The sequence below is a fragment of the Xenopus tropicalis genome, chromosome 8, assembly GCF_000004195.4.
Source record: "Xenopus tropicalis strain Nigerian chromosome 8, UCB_Xtro_10.0, whole genome shotgun sequence".
Lineage (NCBI taxonomy): Eukaryota > Metazoa > Chordata > Amphibia > Anura > Pipidae > Xenopus > Xenopus tropicalis.
Genome location: NC_030684.2, coordinates 36,954,618 through 36,972,312, shown reverse-complemented (window position 1 = coordinate 36,972,312; position 17,695 = coordinate 36,954,618). Strand labels below are relative to the sequence as shown.

The 17,695-nt window shown below is 41.8% G+C and overlaps 2 protein-coding genes across 9 annotated transcripts in view; one reads left to right on the top strand and one right to left on the bottom strand.

Annotated features, from left to right (window-relative positions):
• hdac8 (histone deacetylase 8) overlaps positions 1–17,695 on the top strand; it is a 55,366-nt gene that overhangs the window by 24,820 nt on the left and 12,851 nt on the right. Inside the window, 2 exon segments of one of the 8 annotated variants that reach the window (NM_001126990.1) lie at positions 15,879–16,356; positions 17,465–17,517. In NM_001126990.1, the coding sequence (NP_001120462.1) occupies positions 16,270–16,356; positions 17,465–17,517 (140 nt within the window). In that variant the 5' untranslated portion in view covers positions 15,879–16,269. 8 annotated transcript variants of the gene reach the window in all.
• LOC100497033 (cyclin-O protein B-like) lies at positions 5,171–7,221 on the bottom strand. The gene has a single exon (XM_031890641.1). The coding sequence runs from the start codon at positions 7,084–7,086 to the stop codon at positions 5,746–5,748; it is 1,341 nt and encodes a 446-aa protein (XP_031746501.1). The 5' UTR covers positions 7,087–7,221; the 3' UTR covers positions 5,171–5,745.

Genomic DNA, 17,695 nt, shown 5'->3' with positions numbered 1-17,695 from the left:
AACATGATTTTTACATAAGGATTTTTGACCTGCTATATGATCCTGATACTTCTGCATATCCTAGTGAAAGAATATATTTAAAGAAGCAGACACGCAAAACAAATCAAATTGTTCAAGGAAAGTATACTTCAAAGTAAAAATCTAACATAAAAGGAATATACGTATACCCTATACAACTGAAAAAGTTATACAACACAATCAGTTTAGATATGAAAATGTAAAAGGAGATCAATTTTTCTTTGACATAGCAAAAAGAAAAATGTCTTATAACCTGCATAGCTGGCAGAGGGACTTGGTACTGTTAATCCCAGTGTAGTTACCAAATTGCAGTAAAAATGAAATTGTTCTATAGCAATTGAACTCCTAAAGCAACTGTACATATCTTGATGGAAGGAAGACCAGATCAGTTATACCATTGTACACTTGAAGTTAGCACTTAAAATTCTGTTCCTGTGTGACATTTATGGATGCACCAGATCCAGGATTTAGTTAGGCATTTAAACAAATCCTAACTATGTTCACAGTAGCTAATTTTTTAGTTTCTGCAAATCTGAATAAAATGCTGAAAGGAGAAAGATGGGAGGTGCCAAGTTGCCACCCTGTCTTTAATTCTATTTGGTAACCTCAGACCACAGGCTGCCACTCTTTTTTTTTCCATAAAAGCACTGTCCCTGGGTACTTTACTTCTCTCCTTGCTTCTATGGTGCCCCTGCATCCCCTGCATTACCCTAGGCCTAGGTGATCACATGTGCAGGAGTTAAATCTTTGCTGATTTCAGTGATCTACAAGTGTACAGCGTGCTGGGACATTGGAAGAGTACAGCAAATTAATAGTACCTGGGGCTGTGAATTTCTGGAAAACAATGAGAGGTGCTGCTGGGGTCTGAAATAAGTGGCTACTAAAATCACTGGAGGAGGGAGGGCAGATAACTTGCCACACCTCAGTGACGCTCCCTTTCCTTGTCCTTTATTATCATTTTACAATTGGCAGAGACACAGTTTTCCATATACAATATTAATGAAGGATCCTCTGATTTACATGTTAAAATTAGGTTTAGGGTTTGGTATCCATCTAAAGCTTTTGCAAAGGATTCAGTATCTAGCTGAATGCAAAAATTATGGATTCAGTGTATCCCTTTTACAAAATTACTGAAGGTGGGCAAATTTGCTCTGGTATAGTAACCCATAACAGCCAGTTACAATTTTGATGTGTATGTACATGATGTGCATGTACCGCCAGTGTAGAGATTTCTGTTTGTCTGGGATCAGTTATACCATCTATTGCAGTAAATGCACTGAGATCTATTCTTGTAAAGACTGCTGTACAATTGCTGCTCCCAGCACCCTTCCAGTACTTCTAGCATTGTATCTGTTACTCGCCTCCTTCAACCAACAAGTATACAGCTACAGTGGGTTAAAGGGGTGGTACAACTTTAAGTTAACTTTTAGTATGTTATAGATTGGCCATTTCTCAACTTTTCCTCATTTTTTATTTTTTTATAGTTTTTTAATTATTTTCCTTCCTCTTCTTCCTCTTTGATTCTTTCATCTGGGGGTTATTGACCCCAATCGGCCAAAAAACTATTACTTTCTGAGGCTACAATTTTATTGTTGTTGTTTTTTATTACTTTCTGTTCAGGCCTCTCCTGTTCATATTCCAGTTTCTCATTCAGTCTACTGCCTGGTTGCTAGGGTAATTTAGATCCTAGCAACCAGATAGTTGCTAAAATTCCAAACTAGAGATATGCTGAACAAATAGCTAAATATTTACAAAACTAAAAATGAAGACCAATTGCAAATTGTTTTGGAATAGCCCGTTACAACATACTAACCCTCTAGAACATACTAAAAGTTCATTTAAAGGTGAACAACCCCTTTAGATGAGTAAAAGCCATATGTTTAATGTTTTTCTGGTATGGCCAAGTCACCAGACAAGTGGATCTTTATCCAGTTTAATCACACACACAGTGTGGGTGAATTGGGCAGATCTAAATGTTTGTCCCTTAAGCCAGCAATCAAATCACATGCAGCCATCATTGTAGGCCTTGGCCAATAGGATTCTAATGCAAGATAGCTTCATATTGTTCAAATGTGTCCATTATCTTCCATGTATGTGTACAAACATACCATTTTAGGGAAATAATGGAAAACCTGCCGCCCTACAGATGTGGTTGATGGAGGCTGAAAATTATGGTTCAGCAAGTTCTAGCGGGCTGCACATAGGATTTGCCCGTTTTAGGGCTTTCTCTGAATTCTTTCTGATGCTGGTTTCATTTTAATTATTTCTCCCCATTTTCATTTGGAAGATTTTTTTGTTGTGTCTCTTTTTATTTTACCACTCCATCCATTTTATTTATGAACTTGTGTTTTGCAAGAACATATAATTGTTACTTCATATTGTGCGTTAGTGAATTCTATACTGTTTTTTGAGCTTGTGATAATTTATCCAAATAGACATAAAAGTTTTATGTTTAGGAAAATATATATATATTTTTTTTTATTGGCCTTATGCCTCTGCAGAATGAGACATGCACGGGCCTCTGGAAAGGATACATAATGCTTCATATTTAATATAAACATAAGCTGCAATCTGCTTAATATTTGTGCATTGTGCCCAGATTGTCATGGAGGCATCTCCTATTACGCTGGGAATTCTGGGTAAAGAAACGGCAAAATTTGCAAATTGCACTGTTAGGAGATGAGCCATGTTGATAGTTCTCTTGCAATATTGTCAGCAATTTGTATGTATATTTTCCCTGAATAATACTGTTTTTATTGAAACACAAAAGTTCTTTAAAAGTTAGAAAATGCCAAGGGAGGCAATTTCCAACAATTAAGCCAGACTACCATGAGTAATAGGCTTTACTTGCAGTGATCTTAATGTTATACTTTAGTAAGTCATTTTTGGGAGATTTGTTGCGCACGATAGTGCAGATTTAACCATCGGCAATAAGTCTTACTGTGTGCCATCACTCTTAGGGCTGTGACACACGGGGAGATTAGTCGCCCGTGGCAAATCTTCCTTGTCTCGGGCGACTAATCTCCCCGAAACACCGTCCCACTGGCGAAAATGTAAATCGCCGGAGGGATGGCATACACGGCTCCGCAAATTCCTGAAATTTCGGAAGTTTCCTCTTAAGGCAACTTCTGTGATTTTGGGATATCGCGGCGCAGTGTATGCCATCCCACCAGAGATTTAAATTTTTCACCAGTGGGATGGCATTTCGGGGAGATTAGTCGCCGTGACAAAGGAGATTTGTCACGGGCGACTAATCTCCCCCGTGTGCCACAGCCCCTAGGGTGAAGATACACAGAGCTACTTAGTGGCAGCTACTTGTCATGGCTACTAAGATAGGCAATGCTGTTCATTCACTGATAGTTGTCTCTACGTGTGTTTTAGCAGAGGGAATTCTCAGTATTGTCTATGGCAGGTATTTTCTGGTGTTTAGTAGCCATGAAAAAAAAGCTGATACTAGTAGCTCTGTGTATCTTGACCCTTACAGCCATGGTACAACCTACTGCTTAGGCAGATTTCCAGCCACAAGTGAAAAGGGCAGTTCAGCATTCACATACCAACATTGTTGGCTCCCTGCATTTACATTCAACAAGAAAAAGCTACCTATGCTGCTGTGAGTATATCACAAAAGAATATTATTTTTGAAGAGGCCTATATATTGGCACATATGCAGCAAAATCAAAGCAAACACCTTAAAGAAAAGGTGAATATTGTCACAGATGCTTTTTTTTTTTTTATTACATAGTTTTCCTTTCCCTAAACAGTTACCATCCTCAATAATATTATTGCTAGTATTATTTTAATTTGGAGACCTAAAACTATATTTTATTTTGAAATGAATAATAACTAAAGTTCTATATTTTCTTGCTATTATGTTTTTTTTTGTGATGATTGGAAGATGTTTATATTTCTGTTTAATAAAACTGCCCAACACTGTAGTTCTGTGGGTTTTTTTGTTCATTTGTGTAGCCAACACTGTTCTGCTACTAAAAGGAAATCCTGCCTGATTTCCAATTTGTTTTGGCGCTACAGGAGTCCTGTGCCTCCGCTATATGGGAGAGCAGGTACACTGTAACATGGCTGTGCCCAGGGTCAGGACAGACTGGGCTGTAATACCCCTCCCTGGGGATGTCTCTAAACCACAGTTACTCACAGAGAAAAGGTTAATAGGTTTATTTTCAGAACACTGTAACTTTAAATAAGGTGCATAATATTGCAGACGTGTTTGGTCGCTGAGTTGCTGGGGGATCCTCACTTATGTGGCAGTTTCTTTAGAGCCCTGAGAAAGACTTCCTTTGGCTTTCCATGTCCTGAAAAGAGCAAGCTTTGTTGACAAGGACTCCCTTTGCTTCTGCACCCTAAACAGAGCATGTTTTCCTGCCACTGGGGTTTCCCCACTAACTTCCTACACACAATAATCTCTGTGCCTTCCCCCTACTCTCTGCTTCTCCCCAGCACTGCCTCTGCAGGCCTTCCTTCCTGCCAGCTCACTGGGGAGGGGATTCCTCCCTGCACAGACGCACCCAGAGGGAAATACGGGCCTACCGAGCCTCCCTGCATTTGTATGGGCATATTTTGTTTAAAAAGGCAAAACATCCGTTTCTATTACATTGTGCCTATGCAAGTCCCAAAATGTGTTGTGGCTGCCATGTACATTACCTCTTACTGCAGACAAATCTCTCTCAGAACTGACCATAGAGTTTTATTGTAAACCCTCAGGCAGAAGTCATGTTCAGCGCATAGATGGGCGCAAAGCATAGATTGGTTAAGCTGGGACCCTAAAAAGCATTTGTACCAGCTCTTGTTTAAACTAGAAGGGCAATTTCAGTTTTTTCTATGGCGCATTGGCCCAGAATTTCTCCATGTGCAATTGCACAAAGGTCTATTTCACTGGTGGTTGTCAAAATGCTGGGTACCCAACCCCCCCCCGCTAATATTTTCCTTAGGCAGATTGTAAAGGGAAACAATGATGTTAATTAGGCATTTAGATTTATTTTATTATTATAATCTAATAAAAGGGTAAGTCTGCCTCATAGAAGGAATGGCACTGCTCTGTTACTACATAAGACCATTTATTACCCAGCTAATATACCTAATACTAATATACCTACTAATTTGGTTTCCAGAGCCCATAAATAATGATGCAGACAACAACTTTATGTTAAATATGTGAAGATCACAGCTTTATTAAAAATATCATTTATGAAATGTGATGCTCACTGTAGGGTTATCAGATCACTGGAAATCAGAGGGCACATATAGAAAGAGCTGCACGCTGCAATATAAATGCACCTTCTATATGTGTCCTCCCATCACCAGAGGGTCTGGTAACCCCACCACATAGGGCTGTTTGATCCCAAGGAAGGCAAAAAACCTAGAGAGAAGCTTGAGCCAATCTGCTTCACTAGAGGCAAAAATTCCTTCCTGACTCCTAAATGGCAATCGGAATTATTCCCAGGATCAATACGCCTTATGGAGCTTTGAAAGAGTTAATAAATGTACAGTAATGGATAAATACATGTTTGCCTCGGTTTGTCTGTAGGGAAATGTGTTCATAGGTGATTAAGAGTGTATGGAAAGTGACAGCACTGCTTGATGATGGTACTGGGTGCCCTGGCAATGTCACCCCCCCATGGTCCAGAAATAGTGATCCCCAATACTGTCACTTGTATTAAATGGTAAGTAGTATGGACATGTAGGCCTCAGTGTGTGTGTGTGTGTGTGTGTCTATCAGTAAGGAAATATGTATCCGTATGGGTGAAGGTATGGCAGTGTATGCATGTATGGGTGCCAGTAGGAATCTGGGGGCATGTATGGGTGCCAGTATGTAGGTGTTGGCATGTAGGGGTGCATGTATACTTGCCCGTATGGATCAGTGGGCCAGTATGTGTTGTGTAGCACATAACCGGCCCCTTCCATGTCCTGAGAATGGCTGGATCTTTCTGCCATCTCTACGTGCTGGGAACCTGCTGTGTCCCTGGATGTTGATGCCACCTCTGGTGTTCTCTCTCTGCCTTCAGGTAGATGTTGGTTGGTAGGTGTTGCTTCAGGCCTTGTGGTGGGAGGATTAAAAGCTGGAAAGATTGCTGGATAAACTCCTGGCAGCAGCGGATGTAAAAAATAGTGGCCTATAGAGACTAGATGGCAGATCTTTTCCATGCACTCCTCAATTTGGTGTTCTGGGAAGTCAGTGGGGGCCACTTTGACAGGGTTGTTATAATCAAACAATTTGTCTGCCACATTGAGGCAGCACAGTGCCATGAGAGATGGTTGGTGCATGTAGAAGTCTTGATGTTGGTTCAGGCACAGTGCTGCGATGCCTCGGGCAGCGGTTAGGCTTTTGGCTGCTCTTGTGAGCTGGGCAGGGGAACACTCCTCCTGGTTGGTCAGTCTCAACAGGGAGAAGTGCTCCAAAAAGAAATCGATGGTTGGTACCCCCAGGCGAAACAGCAACTTCCTTAGGATGGTTCTCTCCAGGTGACGCATTTCAGCTGGTGTCATTCTGTAGTCAAACAGAGGTAGGAAGAGCTTGGGGGGGAGGGGGTACCGTAATTCAGCCACTTTGTAAGCCATGTAGAGGCAAGTGGCTCCCACTCTTGTTAGGGTGTCGGGGTCAGTAGGAGTGCAGGACACATACCGCTCCAGGAAGTTGATACCCAGGCACAGGGTCTGAAAGTCCAATCTCAGGTACCTGTGCACATTAATCATTAGGGTGGTGATGTGGTTCCAGGATGCAGCATTTATTTCCTTTTGATTTTCTAGGAAAATTTCCATCTGATAACCTCCCTCCAGGCCTTTTTTATAGAGGTAACACTCCTCTCCATACTCCCTGAAGGTCTGCAGGGCATCAGCCAGGTTGGTCAGGGTGTTCCATGGCTCCCCCTCTGGCACCGGTTCCTCAGCTGTAGGGGTGCTGGTCCCACGCAGATCACCCTGGGGCTTGGCCCTTTTGAATTCAGGGCTGCACCCAGGGGAAATGATCTCCTCTTCTTGCTCTTCTTCTTCTTCTCTTCTTCTTTTTCGCTTTCCAACGCTCTCCATCATTTCACTTTTCCAACGAGTCTCCATCATTTAGCTCCTCTCTCACCAACTGTCACAAAAGACTGTTGGGACCAAGTATCCGTTATCCACAAGTCACCTCTGCTCTTCACTGATTGGCTGGACATGTAAACAACTGATAGGCTGAATCTGAAGTACAAATGCTTGAGTTGCTCTGTCAGTTAACTTCTCCTATATTTCTAGTGCCTTGCCTTGTACTTCAGCCTCTTCTCTTATATGTGAATAAACCTCTGTAGCTTTGAGAAAATCTGATATCTAAGCTTATCTAATGCAAAACTGATCCACATATAGATTTTAAATATACACATAGTTTACCATAAAGTGACAGCAGATATATCTCAGGGTACAAATGCTTGCTCTCAGAATCACAGCTTTTCATTCTCATAATTCAAGAAATCTGTGCTAATTTCTTGTTTTTAGTTTGCTAGATTCAGGCGCAAGTGCAGCTCCTCGTATGGAGCCACTGCCAGACATAATGCCCCGCCATTATCTGCCTATACAGCTGTACAGACACAAATTCCAGGCCAGCGTGTGTGTATGTACATTTTAGAAGAACTGGGTAAAGTTACCAGTCCATTTGTTCTTTTAAATGCAAGTTGTTGGTCTGCCCTGATTGCAAGTGGTTGATAGTGATGAGCAAAATTTTTCGAGCATCATTTTTTTTATGCGTTTCACAAATTTTTTCCACGATTTGCAAATATTTTGGCAAAGTGAAACTTGACATATTCACATCACCAGTGGCTGGCATTTAAATGAAATGCAATAAATACAACCCTTTTGCTAAGCTAGTAGTACAAAGGCAGCCTGTTATGCCCAACAGATGCCAGTTTTGCTTCTGAACTATATAAATATATATATATATGAGTGCCCAATGTGCCAGTATTTATTTGCATATGAATTAACTGTTTTTCAATAATGGGAATAATTATTTAAATTGTACAGTAAGCAATAAATGAACTGCGTTAGGTAACTTAAATGGATTCTGTCCTGATTTTCGTGGTATAGTTTGTATTCCTATATTACTCTGTAATGGCAATATATTAGGCACCCTCCAGTGCAAAAACTGTACCAGCCTAAAATAAATCATCCCTAGAGCTATAGGACAAGATGGTGGTGCTCTGTTCTGTTAGAGATATCAGTGTAAAGAAGAGCAAAGGTGACAACAATAGATTTATAGCAGGGATTTATATTCAGTGTCAGCTCAGAATATGACATAATGCAGCTTTGATAATTATACATTGATAATAATTATACATTGATATGATAAATATAGAGATTAGACTGCATTCCACATATATATGTTATGTGTTACCTCCATAGGCCAGCATGGTGAGGCAGCCCCAACGATCAGAACAGCAGGAGGTGAAGCTTCAGTTCCTTTTCACACCATCATCTGCCAATGACCCACACACTGACCAATATGGTGCATCAATAGATACAATTTTCAAAGCCAACTGATCCCTGAACCAACCAATATTCTAAGTACATGGATAGTGATTGTGATTTGTGGGCCCCCATGCTATGCTTATCACTCACACACCATGTATAATGTCCTTATTGTAATTTGCCATTAGGATCAAGCGTGAGTGTTATAATTATGCTGGTGACGGTGCCATGCAGTGGTTGCTCTGATATTTGCAGGCTGTGTATGCACACACAAAATAGTGTGCTCAGTATTTATCAAGTGTAAAAAAAAAATTATAATAAAAGCACAAATCCAAAACGTTGCCATTTTAAAGCTGGAGGGGTCATGTAGCAGTCAGTGGGACTTGTCCTTATCAAATTGTAAAATCTTTATTCAGTTCATGGAATTAGAGGTTTTCATGTTCAAGTTCATGAAAATTCTTACAAAAACAGGGATTTCTAGGTTCTGTATTTTTATTCGTTCATGCTATTTTGGATTTTTTAATAAATGAGTCAACATTTGTTCTTTTTTAATTTGTTTAGATTTAACTTTGGCTGTTCAGAAGTTCACAAATGGGTTAGATGTCTATATTTCATTCAACAATATGGTTTAAAACTCCAGCTGTTTGTGTAAAGCACAAGTCACAGTAGTGGTTGCTGTAATCAAAAGGTGGGTATATGCAGGCCAACCAGGCACAGTATCTGGGGGACGGATCATACTCTTCATTCAGATTGAAACAGCAGGAATTGGAACAGCAGTAAGTGTTGAGTTGCCTTATTCAGACAAATATTCTTTAGTACAGCTAGAGTTATTATATACTGTATTATAGAGTTATATATACTGTTTATATTGTATTCAGTGTTAAGCCAACCTCTGTATATTAGCTCATGATTTCAGTTGCCATACAATGTAGGATTATATTTGTTAAGGAGGCCAAACACGTGCAGATTTTAACTGCAATTCAAGTCTTTTAGACCAATTTGGCAGCTTATCTGTCCGTGTGTGGGCACCCCAGACAGGCCTAGCAGACCGAGATCTGGCCTAAAACTGGCCACATCTCAATCGGGCAGGTTTGATTTGCTGTCAGATTGGGGGCCGCATCAAATCGTTGATGCGGTCCTCAGTCCAACGGCGCCTATGCCCGCCAGTTTAATTTCATTGTTTGGTCCTAGATGGGCATATCGGGATTATTTGGCCACTATAGGGCATATCCGGAAACAATCCACTCATTTGGCGACCTCACCAAAGCAGATCGCACCGTGTATGTCTTTAAGTATTTATAAAAATGTCTGCAGCAAGGCATATGTTTGCTGTTAATGGGACTGTGTGAAAAATATTAAGAGACCGGTGCCACTAAAATTGAAAATGATGATCCCTTTATTACCCTACACAGTACACAGCAATTCAGCCTCAAGTCCCTGAATCATTGAACATACTTAACCTTGAGTTTGATTGGCCTGGCCCCGTTACTTCCAACTGCAACAGACAACCAGAAGTGACAGTGAAGCAAACACTCTGGCCTGTCCTGTTTGAATCAATATCTGAAACATGCCTTTCTGTTTTTAGTAAAGTAATAAAAAATCAAGTCCATTCAGCACGTTAGTTATATTTCATAGGGCTGCCATGCCATTTTCCATGGCTAGTGTCCCTATCACACTAATGATTGAGCCCCACTTTCATCCTTAACTTGCCTTTCAGACTCCAATGCCACAGCCTTTCACCTCTGTTTGTTCTTGGATGTATCTGATGGTCAGCAAGTAGGCAGCATACTGCATGTGCTCTATTTCCTGTGCTTGGAGTCTCATCAGCCCTATGCCATAAGCATCATTATAGAGCTTTAGTTTGAGTTTGTGGGTCTAGTTACACAGAGAGAAAATTATAAACTCTGGTTAGGCAGCTTGATAGTGACTTGATTTGAGCCAATAAAGGCATGTGTAGATTTGGTTGATAAACCCCAATAAATAAATGTGAAGTTATCAGGATGTATTCTAACTATTATTTTAATAATAATAAGCATGTATTTTTTAAACTGATAATAGCATGTTTTTAATAGGAATAAATATGTTTTCCTATTTTTTAAACTAAATACTATAGAAGGGATTATAATTACACCCCCATCTTAAATTTAGATTTGGCAAATTGACTGTAGGAAGGCAGTTTTATTAACAATGCTAAAGATTAAATATCGTAGTTATATCAAAGCTAGAGAGTAATAGCCTTCAATAAAGGCATAATGCATTTCCATTTGATAAATGGTAAGATCACAATAAAAGGAATATGGAAGTTTCGGGAACCTCTCATTCCCTTTTTCAATGTAGCATTGCCTAAATGTAAAAATCAGATATTATTTACACCAGTCCCTGCCTCATGTTGTTAGCCTGTTAGCTCATACATTTAGAGCTCCGATTGTCAAATTATTGTATAGAATGCTACCCCTTATCCAGAAACCAATTATCCAGAAAGCTCCAAATTACAGGAAGCCCATCTCCCATAGAATCCATTTACAAAAAATAACTTTTTTTCTCTGTTACAATAAAACAGTTCACTGTACTTGTCACTAACAAGTTTATTACATCCATATTGGGTTTATTTAATGTTTAAATATTTGTTAAATATTTTGATACTGACATGAAAATACTACTTTTCCAAATATGAATATAGATAGTTCCCTATAGGCCATGTTGATGGTTTTTCGTTAACAGGTTTGCTTTTTAAGTAATTGTTACTTGAAGTTTCTAAACCTGACTGTCCCTTCTCAGCCTGACAGTTTGGCCAAATTTGACCATACTGCCCAACCATCTGGGCATGTATGACAAGTCGGTGAAGGGGATTTAAAAAGATAATACACCTCCTGCTGTTCTGATCACCTGGGTGGCTGGCCCAAAGAATGGAACAATACAAGGTGATGCTGTACAACCCTGTTTCCAAAAATGTTGGGACACTGTATAAAATGTAAATAAAAAGATAACGGGATGATTTGCAATCATTTAAACCAGGGGTAGGGAACCTATAGCTCGCGAGCCAGATGTGTCTCTTTTGATGGCTGCATCTGGCTTGCTGCCAAATCTTTCATAAAAAAAAATAACAGGGGGCGTTGCCTGCACTCGGTGGATAGAAGACGTGTTCTAAGCCTTAGAACACATCTTCTATCCGCCGAGCGCAGGCCACGCCCTCCTCCGCATCGCACCCTGCATCCTTGGAACCCACCCTACCTTGCCCCGCAGCATCCGCGGCCAAACATATTGTATGGCTCTCACTGAATTACATTTTAAAATATGTGGTGTTTATGGCTCCCTCAGCCAAAAAGGTTCCCGACCCCTGATTTAAACCCTATATTTTATTAAAAATAGTACAAAGACAGCATATTGAATGTTGAATCTGAGAAACGTTATGTTGTATTTTATTTATGATGTCAGCGACACATTTCAAAAAAGTTGGGACAGAGTGGAAAAGTTGTGTATTGCTAAAGAACAGGGCCGGAACTAGGGGTAGGCAGAAGGGGCAGCTGCCTAGGGCGCAAACACTGGGGGGGCGCCAAGCAGGAACCTCTCCTGCCTACCCCTAGCTCCTTTTTCATTGCCCCTGCCGCTTGTCAATACGCGGTGGGGGCAATGAACTTTCTCGTAGCCGCTGCCCCCCCTTCCCCCGGAACTGCGCATGCGCGCTGAAACGCGAGGTGGCCGACCAGGTTGCCTAGGGCGTCCGGTCCACTTGGCCCGCCCCTGCTAAAGAAGACAAAATCCCAAAGAGGTTGGGTCTCTCAGAAATAAAGATGGGGAGGGGGTACCCAATGTGTGAAACACTGCACGGGCAAATATTGCAACAATTTAACAATACTGTTCCTCAACATAATTTTTTAAGAATTTGGGGAGTCCATCATCTACAGTAAATCAATTCATTAAAATGTTCAGTGAATCCAAATAAATCTCCGTATGCATAAAACAAAGCCAAAGAAGTTGATACTGGATAGCAGTGATCTTTGGGCCCTCAGTTGGCACTGCTTTAAAAATGTAATCACTGCATTGTGTGGGAACATAGTTTGTCTCTGCATCCACAAATACAAAACTGTCCTGTGCTCTGACCAATCAAAATCTGAATTTCTTTTTGGAAATCATGTACACCAGGTCCCCCTGGTTAAAGAGGAGAAGGAGTATCAATGCACAGTTCTAAAGAATCCATCCATAAAGGTATTTGGCTGCATTAGTGACATGGCAAGCTGGGGAGGAACTATTAATGCTAAAAGATATTTACTGGGTTTAAAGCAACATATGTGTGCCCCTGTCCCAGCTTTTTTTAAACAAGTTGCTGCATCAAATTCAAACCAATCATATCTTGTCTTTGTACTGTTTGCAAATAGATATAGGATTTATATGATTTACATATATATTTATATTTTACAGTTACCCATTTTTAAAAAAAAAAACGGGTTGTATATATGCAGCACCTTGTACAGCATCTGTCTATTTGAGCCAGGGGTTTATTGGTCAGGCCTTCAGAGTGCTGCACCTAAATCAGTGTCAGACTGGGGCACCAAGGGCCCACTAGAGAGCCGGGTATCAAGGGCCCACCAGCCAACTCCCTAAAACATTTTCATCTTGCTGAGAAAACACTGATATCCCCATGTTTGAGAGATTCCTTAATCAATTATAGTTAAGAAGGCACTTTTTAAAAGAAAAACAAACAAAAAACAGTTTGCACACTAGATGCCTGAGGTCTGTGGGAAATATTTTATATATATAGAGATATAGTAGCAACCAGTGTGAGGCACATTCATGCCCACATAATTCCTTGTGGGCAGCTGTGCTCTCCTGTGCAGGCTGTGTAAGAGCACAGAGCAATACAGTGGGACAGACAGACTGCAGGGAATAGCTCAGACAGACAGGGGGCAGGCAGAATCTCTCTATCCCTGTGCTGTTTACGGTGCAGCTTTGGCAAGTTTACCTATACAAATTCCTCACAAATAACCCCTTTCTGCTGGTTTTATATAATTCTAATAATTAACAGCCTCCCTGGATTTTCCTGCAAACAGTAGGTTTGCCCACTGTTAATAAATGAGCCTTAATGAAATGTTCAGTGGCCGTATAAATGTGAAAGGCTGCAGGCCAAGTCATACAGGGCAGGAAGCTCTAAACATCAGGCATGTATTATAATATTAAAGGTGTCCCACATACTGCAAATTATAAAGAGGAGTTCTGGGCTGTGATTTTGGGGAAAGCACTTATTTTCTGTGCAAAGGGGAATCCAGTGTAAAATGATTGGGAAGTACAAGAGGAGCCATTCAAACCTCTGCCTGGAGGAACACTGAAGGGGACATGTTACCTTTTGTCACCCTCACCATGTAGGCAATAACGAATAAGATTTGGTGCCTGGTTTCAGTGTGAGCTACAGAGGGCTGGTAACTATAAAAATTACACTTTTACTTTCTACATTTGAGTATTGGGTACATCCTAACGATGCCAGCCAATCACAGCTCTAGATGCGGTTAGCCAATTACAGTTCTGCTGCCTTCACACAGGGAAAAATATACTGCAGTCCCCTCTCAGGTCCACCTAACTGCTGATCGCTGTGCTGAGTGCCTCAGGCTCTGCTATGCAGCCAGGGAAAGCAGCCAGCAGAAGGGTGAGATGCTGGTTAGCTGGCCCAAGTGAGGGTTGGGGGAAATCTTTATTAAAGCAGTACAAAATGCAACTTTGGATCTTTAATAACCCACACTAATAGCCCACACTCCAGTTGGGGGAAATAATGATACTTTGGCCAGAAAATGCCGATAGCAAGTGCTATGCCACCTACAGTTTCCAGGGTCCCAGTTTGGGCAGCCGTGTTGGGACTATTAAGCACATGCATGTGAAGATAACTGGCAGGCTCTTGGGCCATTCACTCTGAAGTTATGTGAGCAAGCCGCTGATTTCTGGTAAGCACGTTGCTCTGCAAATGGTAGAGAAAAATTTGACTTTTTACAAGAGAGACAAGCAGCATGGGAGCACATGGGTTTAATAGGGTGTTTATTTGCAATTTTTACAGTAATCTTACAGGCATATCTCTGAAATATGCTAATTATCCATTTTCTTTATTGATTATAGTGGCACATGTGGAATTAATATGCTAGATTTGCATTTTCTGGTGAAATTAAACTGGCACATCTAGGGTTAATATACCATACCCCCCAACTGTCCCGCTTTTCGCGGGACAGTCCCGCTTTTTATGGCGCATCCCGCTGTCCCGGATAGTTCCATGAATGTCCCGCATTGCGGAACATTCATGGAACTATCCGGCACAGCGGGATGCGCTTGCTGTGCCGGATGTTCACCCTTTGTCGGCTGCTTCGTTATGCCTCTCCTTGTGCAGCGCGACAGTCCCTTTTATAAGGTTGCGCCTGTGGGTGTGACGTCATTACGCACGGGGCGCAACCTTATAAAAGGGACTGTCGCGCTGCACAAGGAGAGGCATAATGAAGCCGGAGCGCCTATGGGAGGTACTGTGAATGGGGGGCTACTGTGATAGGGGGCTACTGTGATAGGGGGACACTGTGTGTTGGGGGACACTGTGTATTGGGGGGCACTGTGTATTGGGGGGCTACTGTGTATAGGGGCACTGTGTATTGGGGGCTACTGTGTATGGGAGACTACTGTGTATTGGGGGCTACTGTGTATGGGAGACTACTGTGTATTGGATGGTACTGTGTATGGGGGTACTGTGTATTGGGGGGCTACTGTGTATTGGGGCTACTGTGTTTTGGATGGTACTGTGTATGGGGGTACTGTGTATTGGGGGGCTACTGTGTATTGGGGGCTACTGTGTATTGGATGGTACTGTGTATGGGGGTACTGTGTATTGGGGGGCTACTGTGTATTGGGGCACTGTGTATTGGGGGCTACTGTGTATAGGGGCACTGTGTATTGGGGGCTACTGTGTATAGGGGGCTACTGTGTATAGGGGGCACTGTGTATGGGAGAATACTGTGTATGGGGGGCTACTGTGTATTGGATGGTACTGTGTATGGGGGTACTGTGTATTGGGGGGCTACTGTGTATGGGGGGGCTACTGTGTATGGGGGGCTACTGTGTATGGGGGGGCTACTGTGTATGGGGGGCTACTGTGTATGGGGCGGGCTACTGTGTATGGGGCGGGCTACTGTGTATGTGGGGGCTACTGTGTATTGGGGCACTGTGTATTGGGGGCACTGTGTATTGGGGGCTACTGTGTATGGGGGGGCAAAACTGGTACTTAGTTATAACTCACTGCCTTCTCTCTATATTTGTATTTATATGTAGGAGTTGCTATATTGTTTTCCTTAGGTCATTCAGTATGAGGGTATAGCACATTTTCGTCTGCTCCCGCCATATGATCTATATAAAAGGGGTATTTTTTTTAAAATGGGGTGTGGTAATTGGGGCGTGACCACAAACGGGGCGTGGTCAAAAAAATTTGCCAAAGTAAGGGAGTTTTAGTGCGGAATATAAGCTGCTCCATTCATACAGTTTATTGTGGCTGCAGCACATTTTCTCCCTCACTGTTTCCTGTTGGATCGGCACCTGTATGAAACCCAACCCTCCTGATCCTCTCCGACTGGATACACAGTAACAGCGCAGCTATCCACATAAAAGGAAGCAGGAGGTTGGACTAAGCAAGTGCACCCTATACAGCTATAAAGAGTGAGCTCTGGCGCCCCCCTGTGGCGCTGGGCTGAGCGATCCTCACATTGCGGGGAACTATAGGGTCGGAACCATTGAGCGTTTGAATGGTTTTCGGAGGGCTTCTGTGGCACAGAGAAACTTCCGGTCTTGGGCAAAATGGAGGAGTCGCTGCTTCCGGTTTACATTCACAGCGCCGAATATGTCGAATTGTGTGATAATGTGCAGAGCAAAGTGCCCCGGCGGGTGAGGGTTAATTTGAAGTGCTGGGGGTTGTGTTATATAACTGGGCAGGGGGGGCATTATTGCACAAACAATATATGTCTCTGAGGGGGTAGGGACATGTAAGGAAAAGCCGTAACGATAAGAAGGAGAGAAGAATCCAAGAGCCAGGGCTGGTTTTAAGTTGTCTCTGGCCCCCTGGCATTGCAGGGACTTCTGGTTTAGGGCATTAAGTGTTAATTTCTGTACATATGTCAGGGGGTCAGTCCTGAAGCCCCCCCAGCTGTTGTAATGTGAAAGTGTGTTAAGGTGGGTGGGAGTTGTTGCACTACAATATTATGAGGCTTGGTTGGACTGGTTTATATTATTATACCCTCCAGATGGGAATCCTGGCCTTCCTGCATTCCCAGGGACCCTCTTATTTCCACCCTTGGCCCAGCAATTGAGCCTGGGGAGTAATGGATACTTATAGGGATACAGAACTAGGGTTACTGAAATACAGGATAATGAACACAGGTAGATGGTAATCAGCAGATATGAGACATCATTTAGTGCTAAAGGATAAATCAAATGAACAGTGGCAAATAATACAATTAGCATTATAATGGCTGTAGTGGGTTTAGTCGCTCTAAGTTACCAATATTTGTGTTCAGTAGGCAGTATATGCAATATACAAAAGATGCATTTGGGCCAACCTGATATTCTATCGCACTGATTTACGCGCGTGTGAGAGAGAACAGCAATACAGTGCACTGCCACCTTTTTATTGTTGTGATCATTTGGGAGGACACCCCAGACAATCAGAGCAGCAGTAGGCTGAGCTTCAGCTCCCCTTCACGCCCTCATCTGCTCATGTACTACACACTGACCGATATGGTGCATTAACAGGTATTTTCTAACCCAACTGATCCCTGAACCGACCAATATCTGTAGTACACGTAACAATCATAATTTGTGGGCCGCCAATCACATATTGAAAATTGTATTTAGGAAATATATTGTTATGTGAATGGCCAGCAGGAACAACATTTTTCAGTGTTAGTGTTATGATGCAAGGTTATGTCAATTATACATAAAATGTAAAGATTAGAATGCATTTCACATACAAATCATGTTTTTTTTTCCTTCCTAGGCCAGCATGGTGCATTCATTAATAGAGGCATATGGGCTGCTCAAAGAGATGAGGTGAGGTCAGATACTGCCATTGTATCAGTCACTCTCAGAAAGAATTATGCCCAGGTACTACTTGTTGTGCAGCTATCAGTAATTAGTTGCTGACACACTTCGCTATTTTGATCATGATTTGTTAGTTTTTAGTCATTTTTTAAAAACTATTTTAGGAAATGTAAAGAGATAAGGTAGC

Coding starts and splice junctions, on each gene's coding strand:
- LOC100497033 (XM_031890641.1), bottom strand. CDS start 7,086: ATGATGGAGACTCGTTGGAAAAGTGAAATGATGGAGAGCGTTGGAAAG.